The sequence below is a fragment of the Saccostrea echinata genome, unplaced genomic scaffold (assembly GCF_033153115.1).
Source record: "Saccostrea echinata isolate AGI-Se365-2 ecotype Australia unplaced genomic scaffold, CSIRO_AGI_Sech_v1 ptg000016l, whole genome shotgun sequence".
NCBI classification, from domain to species: Eukaryota; Metazoa; Mollusca; class Bivalvia; order Ostreida; family Ostreidae; genus Saccostrea; species Saccostrea echinata.
Window position 1 is genome coordinate 14,593,260 of NW_026889765.1, and position 13,385 is coordinate 14,606,644.

Here is a 13,385-nt window from a genome sequence, read left to right on the forward strand (position 1 = left end):
ACATGAATAAAAGTTGAACATTAGTTGAAATTAGGTTGACTTTTAGTTGATTTTTTTTTTGGTTGTACAAACGTTCATATATTTTGTTGAAATAACGTTGAATTTATATTGAGTCTTTGCTTTATAAACAAATATATTTCATATTTTAATACATGTAAAAGTTTTTACTCAAGTTGCAAAATATGTAAGTTGTAATTCAGTATTAAGTTTCTGAGTGAATTTATTTTAAACTGCATTTTAAAGGCAAACATAAATCCAGGATCCAATCATTGAATTTCGAAATCACTGTTTAACAAGATTAATCTTCTTAGTGAAAAGCGGGTCACTGTTATCATAGTTAAATATGCTATCATAATTAAAACCTAAAAACAAAACTAAAATTGAAATTTTGAAATTTATTACAAATTTGAAATCAATTAATAAAATACATTTATTAGAAAAGAATACTACAATATTTTTGGTGTATTCAAAACTATTTTTCACAATATACATAAATTTTACATTCTGGTAAACCTTCAATATCCATATTTTGAGACGATGATTGATATCTTTAAAATCTTATGTTGTTTCGAATAATCTCAGTGCAGTCTGATTCATGAAAATTGATAAAAGTTTAAAGATACGAATTTTCGTTTGATTATTATTTTTATTAGTAAATAATTACTTGACATAACTGTTCATAACGCAGGTTTGAGATGACAAAATACCGCGTGAATTGAATAAGTAGAAAGCAGGATACGTAATATGTGCTAGTAAACGATTATGCTTGCTTGCTTTGCTGCAGTTATGGAGCAATACACACGTTTCTTCCGGTGTGTTCTTCAGAGAAAAGGAAGACTGAGCTGTAGGGATAGAAGACCGGTAGTCTACCCATCAATTCTCTCCAGAAATTCTTCTAAGGTTATCTTCCCATCGGAGTTTACGTCACATTGTTTAAGGATTTCTTCTACCGATGCTCCAGAGTCTTTGTCGGCAAACTTACGGATCTCATCTGCAGTCAAGCATCCAGAACCATCGGTGTCATTTTCAGCAAAAAATTCTTTAAAGGCATCCCTACAATATTGGTTTCAAATCAATATTTTTGAAATTTTTGAGCTTATATAAGACGTCTTTAGGCGCTCATGCTTTCTTTTCAATCATTGATGATAATTTGTTGGTTGATTTCGTGTTTTCAAGAAATGCTCAGTGACTTTAATGCTACCGTTTAAAGAATCACATACTGTCTGTTTTTCTTTGTCATCTGTCTAATGAACTCGTTCTTAGAGATGCTTCTACTCTTATCTTCGTCAATATCTCTAAACATACTCTACAAAAGGAAAGACAATCTTAATTAGTTTAAAGGGTACCTGCAATGGCTTTTTATTTCTTAATATGCTGAAGATCACGCTGAAATGAAACTTAAAAGAAAATTTAAAACAATATTTCATGCATCTTTCTTATGATATAACATAACAGATTTAACAAAAGCAACAACAGACGGAATTGCTTATCCTTTTATATTTAAAATAAAACTAAGCAATGAAGGGATTTTTCTCCGAATTAGGGTAGAATATGAGCTTGGATCAGTTCAGTTGCATTGTTCTATAATATAGAATTTTGAGGAACAACGAAATATATTTTCTCCCATGATGTAATATTTTGAGTTTATAAATGTCTTTGACATAGGAAGTAGTACTGTCTTAGGAAATAATAAAAGCAGTGGATGGCCATCGGATACTAGAATTCAATTCATGAGCATTCTTAACGAGACATTGGAACATGACACAAAGATAAACTGGATTGACATCTTCATAGACTTTTATACCAATATCATCAAAAATGTCGTTATTTTTATAATAAAATAGAATCAGACAAAAAATACACATTTCTCTATTTATGAATAATTATTGAATATATGTGAATTTTAAAAAGAAGTGTAAAAATAATTATTTATAAATATATACTTAATGGACACGCAAGATCGAGAGGAGTCGCTCCTTGTTTGTGGTCCTTCTGGTTGGCGAGTTACATTTCACCTGATTTTAGAGTGAAATTTAGGATTTGAATGACAATTAAACGTCTGTTTCTGATGAAATGGATTTTTTCTATCACGCAAAATCCGGACTGGGTGTATATATATCTTCGCTTCTCAATGTCTGTGCTTTATGTATTTAGGTCAATCTAAGACAACTTGATTAATCAGTCTAAATGCAACAATAGTGTTATTATAATCACCCACGTGTGACAACATTTTCATTAAGTTAAGGAACAGTTGAACCATTCTTACTTCAAACATGGGCTTTGATCCACCCACAAATATTATGACCTCGTTTTGTAAATGTCAAAATGTGAAGAAATATGATAAAAGTAGATTATTGCCTCAAAGATTAGCTTACCGGAGGCAAAAATACCTGTATAGGCAATAAATATTTATGAGATGAAAACCTGTTTTCAGGGCACGTCTGAAACTCGTCAAAATTGTAATAATTTAGGGAGAAATCTTAATTCTTGCCATACATGGGAAGTCAACTTTATTATATACAACAAAGTGCACATAATTTAAAGTTACACGCGTGACGGATTAATCCCGTTTACCTGTTTACTTATGTGAATGAGTGTCGTGGGAACGTTAAATGGCTAATTCAGGACACATTGCGTACAGGTGAATCACGCAATAATTCTATAAGGTCTGACAAAGACACACCCATAGAAACTAACAACACAATTTACTATGTCTACTAGCTAGATGTCGTTAAATTTTGACACATCACGTCTTTTGTCTTTATTTCTTTACTTTCAGATTAAAAAAAAATATTATATAGTAGGGAGATTTATGAATATATTAGTTGTAGTATAAACAAGTCTTGACCAGATGGAATTATCCCATCGATTTTCTAGCTTTAACTGTTTAACCTCATCTAGACGACGGACAATGCATAAATTCCTCTAATACCACTTCTGGTGTTATTGATCAGTATATGCATATCCCTCCTCTTCCAGACTAAATAGCAATGATGGAATTATAAAAATTGTCGGCTATACACTACTGCTTACAGAGGGAATTAAACACGTGACGAAATTAAGAAGGTTGTTTGCAAGTAATCTGGTTATATCATGCAGCACAAGATTGAATTGATCGACCATGATAGAGGTCTATTTATCATTACCAATTTTGGTAAAATTTGGTTAGAGTTTATAACACCTATACATGTTCATGTATTATTCTTCGAACATACGTATTCATATTCAAAATTTATTTGAATGCATGTACAACAAATTATGAAAAAAAAACTTACAGAAATGTCTGCGTCGGAGAGGTTGGCGCCCATTCCTTTGAGAGCATCCCTCAGTTCTTGGACGGTCAACTCCCCATTTCCAGAGGCATCAAACTCGTCAAATTTATCGGACCAAAATTTTCTGGTTTCGTCGACTTTTGACATTTTGTTTCCGCTAGTCTGTTAAACTTTTCACAGATAGATGTTAGCTTCGCGCTGGGGAAGGATCGTTTGCGTGATGGCTTACACGGACCTTCTGAATGGGGGCGTTCAGTGTGGCGTAAGCTGTAAGGAATGTCGAATATGGATGTCTGGTGATAAAACACCTCTCCTTTTCTACCTGTACCCTCTTTTTGTAATATTTATGGGCGAATGTTTTAAATGTCCACATCGATTCTACTGGAGGATGAATATACATGTAAGGTAACATTTAAAAGGCGTCATTAGAAATAAAGTGGAAAGGGGGGGGGTGCAAAGAATACTTTATTTTTTTTTAAAAAAAGTGAACTTTACATGTAGTGAATATATGATCAATGATTAAAAGTTTTTAAAGCAGCTCTATTCCCAAATAGCCATGCAACCTTTCATATAGATAACCTGAAATACATTGTATTAATCTTTTTACATGTGTACGTGTGTACACATGTACATACAGTGTGTATGTATAGTGTATTTGTATTTTTCGATTCCGACCTATATGTATTGTACATGTATATCCTTGCAACTGGGTAAATCGTGTAAGATGAGAATAATTAATTAGATTGATGGTTATTTTCTCCTGAATATAGATCTTGGTAAAGTATATAAATTAACATGAGTTTCAATATAATCAATTATGTATTGTCTTATTAGTTTATTTGTAAATGTTTCTGAAATTATATTATTTTGCATGACAACTATTTGTTATACATGTATCTGTATGTAAGGAGAGGAACTCGTACATGTAAGTTGTTAGAACTTGTTTCCTATCCTGTTGATTATATGTTCAAAAACAAAATAAAAGTATTGTCTGTGAAAAAATGTGATTTTTATATTAGTAAGATATATACGATTCAATACCAATCTAATTTATTACGTAAACATATCTGTCAACAGAGAAGTAGAAAAAAAAATTTAAGGAGCAAGGAATAAATTATCTATGTATAAACACGTAGTTTGGTAAAATTCTCCCCCCCCCCCTTGCTTTTTTTTTGGATGTAAACAATTTTTTTCACCTTATAAGACATTGTCATTAACCCTATTGAGGAGGTTTGAGTGAACACAGGAGATGGAGGATGAGGGGGCGTGGGTTGTGTGCCCCTCAGTTTCGAAAGAGGAGAAGCGCACATGTATAATTATATACCCCCATTTTCGGTCGAAATAATACCCTACATGCATATGTTAATTGCAGTTTTCAATAGTGTGCCTAGTATTACATTTAATTAGGAATTTTTCTTGAATGGTCCTACCTTTCAACTTTGTCATATAGCTGGAATAAACACTTTCCCAACGGCACCCCTATTTTAGTAATGTCTTTTTTGCTTGTAGTCGAACTCAGAGGCTCACCCCCCCCCACCCCCCACCCCCCCCCCCCACACACACACACACTCCCAAGTTTGTTCTTACACTTTTTACTTGGCAATGAAAAGCGACTTTCTTCTACCAAAACTATCATGTCTAAATACATGTAGGCAAAGTTAAAATAAAATCGGAAATGCGCCATACCTAGTCATTAAAAAATTGCCTTACAGTGTGCAGAACTTTCATTGGAGTTGTTCCTCTTTGAGACTGTTGATTAGCAACAAAATGGCGGTCGTTGCATCGCGCTTCGACCCAGCGCTCGAATTTAATCGATCAGAAGCAGAACTGCAAGATCATGTACTGGACATCTATGGTACTAGAGAACATGAAGTTGATTTATTCAGGTAGGAAAGTTGTAGTTTGATATAAAATGGGAGTCCTAATCTTTTATCGCGACGGGCACCTGTTTGGGGCTGAATCACTTCCACTGTCACATCTTATAGGCGTACATACAGAAGATTTCTAAAGTAAAACTGGGTTAAGCTGGACTTTTTAAAAGGGATCTTTGAAATTTCGATTAGTCCTATAATTTTTCGATGTTTGGGTTATTTTATTTTGTATAAGAGCTGAAATGGTGATATCAGCTTATGCATTTCGAATTTCCTCTGTGCTAGAATTTTTTGGGAAAATGCACGAGAATCTACTCGTTTGCGAGTGACGTCAAAAATAGATAAATAGCCCTACATACTTGACAATGCTGCGATATCTTGAAGCAGTTCCGAAATATAGGACGTTAGGAATTCAAGCAGGCATTTATAAAGGTTCTTTTGATGAAGATGAGTGTGCAGTGGAGGAATCAGAATCTCAGTAGGATTTTTTTTTAATTTGATAAAATCAAGGCCTCTACACTGTAAACATGTAGGTCTTTGATATTATCATTTTTTTTTAAATTTTGATTTACATGTATTTTTTGTAATTTGCAAAGAATTTTTTATCATTTATCAGTATGAATGTTATCTTTCAGAAGTTATCTAAATCATTAAAACTATAATAATTAGCCACAGATAAGATGATTAAGACTGTACTGTACCCCAATGTTATCATACAGTACACATTCAGGAATACATAAGTAACCATCAGTTTCTGCTGCCATTGCATTGGTCACTCTGTGGAGTATGAAATTTAGACATAAAAAGCAGCAAAATATCAACTATTGAAATAGCTAAAAAAAAAAAAAAAAACTATATACTGAAAGGAAAAAGAAACACAGGGTAACATAATATGCGAAAGTTTTTTGACTGTATAACCGAAAATTATGAAAATTGGTCAGAGGGATATCTTGGTTACTGTGCATTAAAGTCAGTGTTCAGGACTACTCAACCATGAAATGTATGACGTCACATAAGGAAAGTGGTTAAAAGCCGAAAACATGTGCATATCGATGACGACATGTTTTTCAACAATCTCTTAGTACTGTTTGCTGCACTTAAGTTATACACATCGTTTTTCGATATTTACAGTCGATTTCGATTTCTTGAAATCAAGGTATGGTTGACGGAAGTACCATGGGGTCTGGCTATTGCATTGCCTAAGTAAGGACAAAGGCAACAACAGGTTTCTGTGCAGTTTGTTGTGAATTTTTCCACAACAGAACGTCTTACCCATCCTCAGAGAGGGCGTAGAAAGGTTTCCAACCAACCATGACGATGACGTTGACGTGTAACAGCGCCACGTCAAGATTGGGCTATTCATCCTGCCACCTGTATAATCACCATCACATTACCCTAAAACTGCTATTAATACAGCAGGCTATCATAATCGTTACATTCACTCCAAAACTGAAGGAAATTGATAGTGCAGTTTTGGTTTGTGAGCTCGTCAACTTTACGTAAGTGTTCCTCTAACTCGCGCATGCGTGCATCGTTTGCCTATTTTTTGGGGACATGTTAACCCCCCTCCCAATGCTGCCAGGGTTTGTCAAGATTTTCTCGCAAACAATCACATTTATCCACATGACTGGTCTCCGTCAAGTCCATCTTTTTCGCATCAAACTGTGGGACTACGTGGAAGATAGGATTTAAAATGTCCAAGCTGGTCTCAATCAACTAAGGGCTACCTTCGTGGAAGGGTTGAATAATATCCCTATTAGACGGATAAACACACTGATGAACTCCATGCATAGGAGAGTCAAGGCTGTGACAGATGAGCGAGGGAGACATTTGAGATAATGAGAATTTTCATTTTTCACTTTTGGGGAGTACAGTCATATGAGTTTCAATAACTTGTGAATTATTGGGGAAAATCAAATGAGATTTTGGTTACATATTTATTAAAGATGATTTTAAATGTTAGATAGGATAACTGGAAAATACCTCTGAAATATATTACCTTATTTCACCTAAAAAGTTTACCCTGCATTTCTTTTTCCTTTCAGTATACATGTTAAGTATCAGTATGGTGTAATTTGTGAGATGCAAGTATAGATGTTGGAATAAACACTCTAAGGCTTTTGATGATACCTTGTGGTAGCCAGAGAAGCCATGCATTGTAGTTTACAAGTAATATGATCATATGTACAGTGTATCTCAGATATTTTGCTAAAATATTACATGTACCAGAGATAAAGTTGATCTTATTTGTTAGACTATATCTATTTTTTTCACCTTTGCTTGATATTTTTCCTCTTTTTTTTTAGCATTAATATTTTCCTAATCCTGTTGATATTGAGTGGATCTAGAATATCATACTTTGTACTCAATTAGTACGGGTTACACTTAGTCTATTTCATTTAGACCTTTATTAAGTGAAGACTACATGTAGACTTAAGTAGGGATGGGTATCACCAAAAATTTTGTATCGCAATATATCACAATTTTTCCCAAGAACGTCACGGTGATATTATGATACCTTTACTCTTAATTAAACTATGATTTTGAATGATTTTCCATAATATTTCTAACAAGTATGGTGTGAAAATGTAACTTGACTTTTTCATTTTCTTTTATATATTTAAATGAAGCATGTTTGGATGTTGAGGATGTCATTGTTTTACAACATTTTTACACTTCTGGCAATTGCTATTTAAAAGTTTGAACAAATAAATGAACAATTTCTGAAATTTATAATTAAATAATGTACTAAATACTGGTATTTTAAGTCTCTGTATCTTGATATATTTTGCACAATAAAAAACACGATATACCTTAATGGCTTAGCATTGAATTTATGGTCATGTGACGAACCTGCTTAAATATACAGGCTTAAATATGCCTTGTTCAGATAGTATTACATAAAGGAAAATATTTGCAAATGTAAATATTTATTGATAGCACTTCTTTCTTTAGACCAAATATTGCTGATCAACACAAGGTGGGCTTCTTCACTTTGGACAGATGTTCTCAAACAGAGGTCACAGAGGTTGTCGACCTCAAAGAAATGACCGAGGTCCTACAGATCTTACTACAGGTAATGTTTCAAAGAGATGACCCAGGTCCTATACAGGTAATGTTTCAAAGAGATGACCCAGGTCCAACAGGTAATGTCTCAAAGAGATGACCCAGGTCCTACAGATCTTACTACAGGTAATGTTACTAAAACATGACCGAGGTCCTACAGATCTCACTACAGGTAATGTCACAGAGAGATGACCAAGGTCCTACAGGTATTGTCACAGAGATGACCCAGGTCCTACAGGTATTATCACAAAGAGATGACCCAGGTCCTACAGATCTTACTACAGGTAATGTTACTAAAACATGACCGAGGTCCTACAGATCTTACTACAGGTAATGTCACAAAGAGACAACCCATGTCCTACAGATCTTACTGCAGGTATAATATTACAAAGAGATAACACAGGTCCTACAGATCTTACTACAGGTATAATGTCACAAAGAGATGACCCAGGTAGTACAGATCTCACTGCAGGTAATGTGTGTTGTACTTAGTTGTGTTTGAGAAATTGTGCCACATATACCTGTATTTACAGTTGAACTATGATAAGCAATGAATTATCCTGCAAAACAGGAAGGGTAAATGTTGGCTTTTTTTTAAATTTCAAGTGCTTTCTTAAGTTTGAGTTTATATTTTTTTTCTGCATTCTACTTTGGGTAAATTTAAGGCATTGTTTTGAGGAGAAAAAAAACTTGATTTCATGATGTTTATGCATGATTAACTTTTTGAGTATTACATTAATGTTAATCATAGGTACTGAAATATATAAAGTAAGTTTTAGTTAATAATTAATTATATAATTATTACCTAAATTGATAATCACTGTTAACTATTTCAGGATGTGACAAATCTTCGTCGGGACATCAATCTGACTAAGCATGTTATGCAGGCAGACTATGAGAAAAAACTACAGGAAAAAAGCTTGGAATTGTAAGTGTTACAGTGTACAACATGAGAGAAAAAAGCTTGGAATTGTAAGTGTTACAGTCAGTACAACATGAGAGGGTACCAAACAGACTCTGTAGTCACAACTCAGCAAAATCGTAATTCTTACACAAAATTATACATGCCCTGTAGAGTTATCTTTGTCAATTTTAATATTTGACATACTCTCACACAGATTTTGAAAAAAAAGATCCTATTTAAGAAACTATTCACCATCCGCATCATTAACTCAATCCACCTCCAGTTTTGACTTGCTTGTTTTATATACATATATTGGATTTACATATATAAAACTGCATGTAAAACATGAAATAGCTTTGTGTAAAATGTGATAAAAATAATCTCCCATGGTTTGTGGTTGGATATGATTTTTTATCCAACTCTTTATGTGCATTTTTCCCCTCGCCAAGGCTTGGGGATTAAAAACACATAATGATGAAAAATCACATCCAACCAAAAACCATGGGAGATCCTAAATGTATGCTGTTTTTATACATGTACATGTATATCCAATGACTGACTTTATCAAATTCATGCAAAAACCATTGTAACGTCACATTACTATGGATATAAAAATGATATCCTACATGTATGAGCTATATCCACTGTATCAAGAAGTAAACATATGATAAATATAGGATCTCCCATGATTTGTAGTTGGATATGATTTTTATCCAACGAGTTGTGTGTTTTTTATCCCCGAGCCTTGGCGAGGGGATAAAAACACACAACGAGTTGGATAAAAGTCATATCCAACTACAAATCATGGGAGATTCTTTTTATCCCATGTTTAATACTTCACAACCAATGTTTTACACTGTTTTATATAGGACTCCACTTTATTTTACTTCATCACGCTAACGCAAAAACCATTGTGACGTCACAACTGCACTTCACTGTGGATTATGAAAAAATTATCCAATGAGTCATATCCACGGGATAAAGGGGTAAACATGGGATAAAGCTATATATCCCTACACAAGGCATACAATCCAAGTACAAGTGTTTACGGTGATATTTATACTGAAAATTGTTGATCATATGCATGTCATAATAGTACTGGTTCAAACATCAAAGCTGAATGGTATTATTTTCAATTACTTACAAATATAATAGAAAAACCATATAAGGAATGGACTTTTAGTTATAAATATGATGTCCTTGCTTTTTTTCTTTCCTTACAGATACGTAAGAATAAATGAAAAAGTGAAAGAACTGGAGAGAATTCATGAAGATGTGAGTTGACTTGAATTGTTCACATTTACTGTTAGCAGATTTCATATATTCACTGAAAAGTCATGACAATAATGTTTTAGTTTATAGCCATTGCATGTAATAACAGAGAGATCTGATCTGTTATAGAGAGTGTCTACAGTGAGACGAGCCTTCAGACAGCAGTTGTCAGACGCCATTGCTAGAGTCGCTGTTCTGTACAATGTAAGATAAAACAACCATTACAAGCAGAATTTTTATCCTTATGTCATAAGTTCTGCATTTCTAGGAAATCTAGTTCAAATTTTAATTTTTAATATAGAAAAACTTGGAGTCAAAGATCAAGAAAGAGAGAAAAAAGCAGGAAGAAGGCCAGGGTAAACATGACGAGAAATACAAAGAGATGCAGGCCACCATTCAGCGTAATGAAACAGTCATACAGATGTTGAAGATGCAGCTGGCACAGTTCCAACAGAGGCGCAATAGTGAAGTAGAAAGTGTATGTGTTTTTATACAAGTAAATATACCTGCTAAAGGAAATTGTGTACAGTTGATACACAGTTGCTTCATGCAAAGTTATTTTGTAATTTTTGTGGAAAATCAGTTTCAAGTTACAGTTCATGACAGGATTATAATTATTAATTTTTATTATCATTTCTAGTATTTTACTTAAATTGACTCAATTTTTCATTAAATGTTATAGTATTGCATTTAGTTTTCAAATTGATAGAGTCATAAATTTTGCAAGTCACATGTGCTATAAAGCTAATATAATTTTGACGAGAATTTTAATTTCTCATCAACTCACTCTTACCTTTCATACATTAAAGTGATATAGGAACTGACAAGAGATGTATATACATAAGCATTCTTGTTTTCACATGAAGTTGAATCCCATTTATTAAAGACAAATCAGTATTCCTAGTTAAAAGGTGCATGTCCTTGCATTTATATCTTGGACAAAGTTTGTTTAACTTAGATATAAGTTTACATAATTAAAAGAATTTTCTTTCAAGGATTTTTTAAAAAAATAATTTTGTTTCTGTTTTACGCAGTTAGAATTATTTCATTATAGAACAATATATATGCTTCAGTATTAGGAGCTTTCAGCACCTATGACTTTAGTAGAGAGCTTTCATGCTACCGTATTATTAAATTTACTTATAGGTTTTGCTAGATCAGGTGTTTATGTTATGTTTTTGTATTTAGATTTTTAAAAAAGTTACAATAAGTTAATATTTAAAGAAACTAAAAGGACATGTAATCTCTCGTAAATATTCCTTGATTATACAGAAATAGTTTAGAAAATAAAGACCACTCTATAGTTTCAAATTTTGTCTTTTTGATTATTTTCCAAAATGTCCATAGTCATGCATTCCTTTTTACTTATAAGAACTAGCATACAGCCAGTAAATGCTTTGTTATGAAGTGCAGAGCCAGTTTGTGTATAGTACGTACTGCTTTATTTTTGATTAGCCGGATATTTCCTCTGATCGGCCGTCCAATACAACAGCTGCCTCCCCGGTCCCTTCACTGGTAATAAACTATGTTGAGGGTGGATTAACAATATTTCTAACTAATTCAGTGTACACTTCTATACTTTCCAGAAAATGTACTTTTTATTTTTGTTATGTTGTGTACATTCATGCTCACATAACCTAAGAATGTGCATATTTGCATGAAATACTGAATGTTTATTTTCTCTGACTTGATACCATCTTTATTAAACATGCAAACAAAGTCATGCACTTATCTTTAATTGACAATTTGTATTGTCATATCTTTCTGACAGATATACCATATCTTTCTAACAGATATACATGTACCTATATTTTAATCTCTTTTTTAATAATATTTAAATATCTATACATTGTATCAATAATACATTATTTTTGAATAAATTCAGCATTGATATATGCTAGTGTCCTTATTACCAATATATAAATCAGGTTTTTTAAATATATATCTAAAAACAACTGTTCTTTTTGAATGAAGGCAATACTTTTCCTTTCTTTTCTCCTTCTGCAAATATAATTAAATTACTTTAATGTGTTTGTCAGAAATGTCATCCTTATATGCATGTCTGAATGACCCACATCACTTTCTGTTTGTTCTTTCACTTTACTAATTCTGATGATACAGGAAAAGAAGAAAAAGAAGGAGCCATCACCCACCAAAGAACCCCCTCCCCCCAAACCTAAATCTCCCTCCCCTCCCCCTCCCCCTCCTCCTGCTCCTCCTTCCAAGCCACCCCCAAAACAAGCCAACAAGATGCCCCCTGTGGTATGTGTACAGTGTGATGATAAGTATTTTCCATGACTGTATGACAAATCTAACAACTGTATAATATATGTCATTATAAATCTTGTGACCTGTAACTGATGCAAAATACTTGTGCCTTGTCCTATTTTTTTAGTATGATGTAAATGTACGCTATAAACATCTAATAATTTTTGTGCAGCTTTCTAACAATTGCTAGTAGATGTCACTGACATGTCTGTAATTCTCCAAGTAAAATTATTATTATTAATGACCTTGAAATACAGATCCATATTATTAGTACAGAAATTAATGTTAGATTGTCAGTGATTAATTTTAGCACAATATATGCATGCAGTTTCCAGCCATTTTTATTGAACATGTAAAGTTTATTCCTTCCACAGTGTTATGAAATGTTGGTCTCCATAAAACTGAAAATTTTATAACAACCTGTCTGTAACATTAGTCTAACCTAACTGAAAGATCCTTGGTCTAGAAGGCTCAGTCAATACTTGTATGCATTTTATTCTGATTCTGTTGTAAAATTAATTAATTTTCAGCGAGACAATTTTAAAACAGAGATGAAAGCGGCCACTCTTAGTACTAAAGCAACACAAACCTTTCAATTTCAACTTTATGATCAAGTAAATTTAAATTTCATTGAAGCACCACTGAAGCACTTTGTAAAGGGAGAGTCAAATATCTTTTTACTTATAAATGATAATAGAGTGTGCAATGACCATGTGTTTCTGCTGAATGTAT

The 13,385-nt window shown here is 33.1% G+C and overlaps 2 protein-coding genes across 4 annotated transcripts in view; one reads left to right on the plus strand and one right to left on the minus strand.

Annotated features, from left to right (window-relative positions):
- Positions 1-380: 380 nt before the first annotated feature.
- LOC133188483 (squidulin-like) lies at positions 381-3,559 on the minus strand. Its single transcript, XM_061323938.1, has 3 exons — positions 3,276-3,559; positions 1,221-1,306; positions 381-1,053 (listed from the first exon to the last, which is right to left on the minus strand). The coding sequence occupies exons 1-3, from the start codon at positions 3,417-3,419 to the stop codon at positions 867-869; spliced, it is 417 nt and encodes a 138-aa protein (XP_061179922.1). The 5' UTR covers positions 3,420-3,559; the 3' UTR covers positions 381-866.
- Positions 3,560-5,031: 1,472 nt separating this feature from the next.
- LOC133188473 (uncharacterized protein C10orf67, mitochondrial-like) overlaps positions 5,032-13,385 on the plus strand; it is a 29,020-nt gene continuing 20,666 nt past the window's right edge. Inside the window, exons 1-8 of one of the 3 annotated variants that reach the window (XM_061323917.1) lie at positions 5,032-5,158; positions 8,099-8,219; positions 9,046-9,137; positions 10,337-10,388; positions 10,515-10,589; positions 10,687-10,863; positions 11,841-11,900; positions 12,507-12,647. In XM_061323917.1, coding sequence (XP_061179901.1) covers positions 5,040-5,158; positions 8,099-8,219; positions 9,046-9,137; positions 10,337-10,388; positions 10,515-10,589; positions 10,687-10,863; positions 11,841-11,900; positions 12,507-12,647 — 837 coding nt within the window. In that variant the 5' untranslated portion in view covers positions 5,032-5,039. The remainder of the gene's footprint in view (positions 5,159-8,098; positions 8,220-9,045; positions 9,138-10,336; positions 10,389-10,514; positions 10,590-10,686; positions 10,864-11,840; positions 11,901-12,506; positions 12,648-13,385) is intronic. The other 2 variants (XM_061323918.1, XM_061323919.1) reach the window with 2 other exon arrangements.

Excerpts from the sequence above, each read along its gene's own strand:
- LOC133188483 (XM_061323938.1), bottom strand. The coding sequence starts at position 3,419 with ATGTCAAAAGTCGACGAAACCAGAAAATTTTGGTCCGATAAATTTGAC. Across the intron at positions 1,307-3,275 it reads TCTCCGACGCAGACATTTCT|AGTATGTTTAGAGATATTGA; the intron begins GTAAGTTTTTTT and ends TTCCTTTTGTAG. Across the intron at positions 1,054-1,220 it reads ATGACAAAGAAAAACAGACA|GGATGCCTTTAAAGAATTTT; the intron begins GTATGTGATTCT and ends CCAATATTGTAG.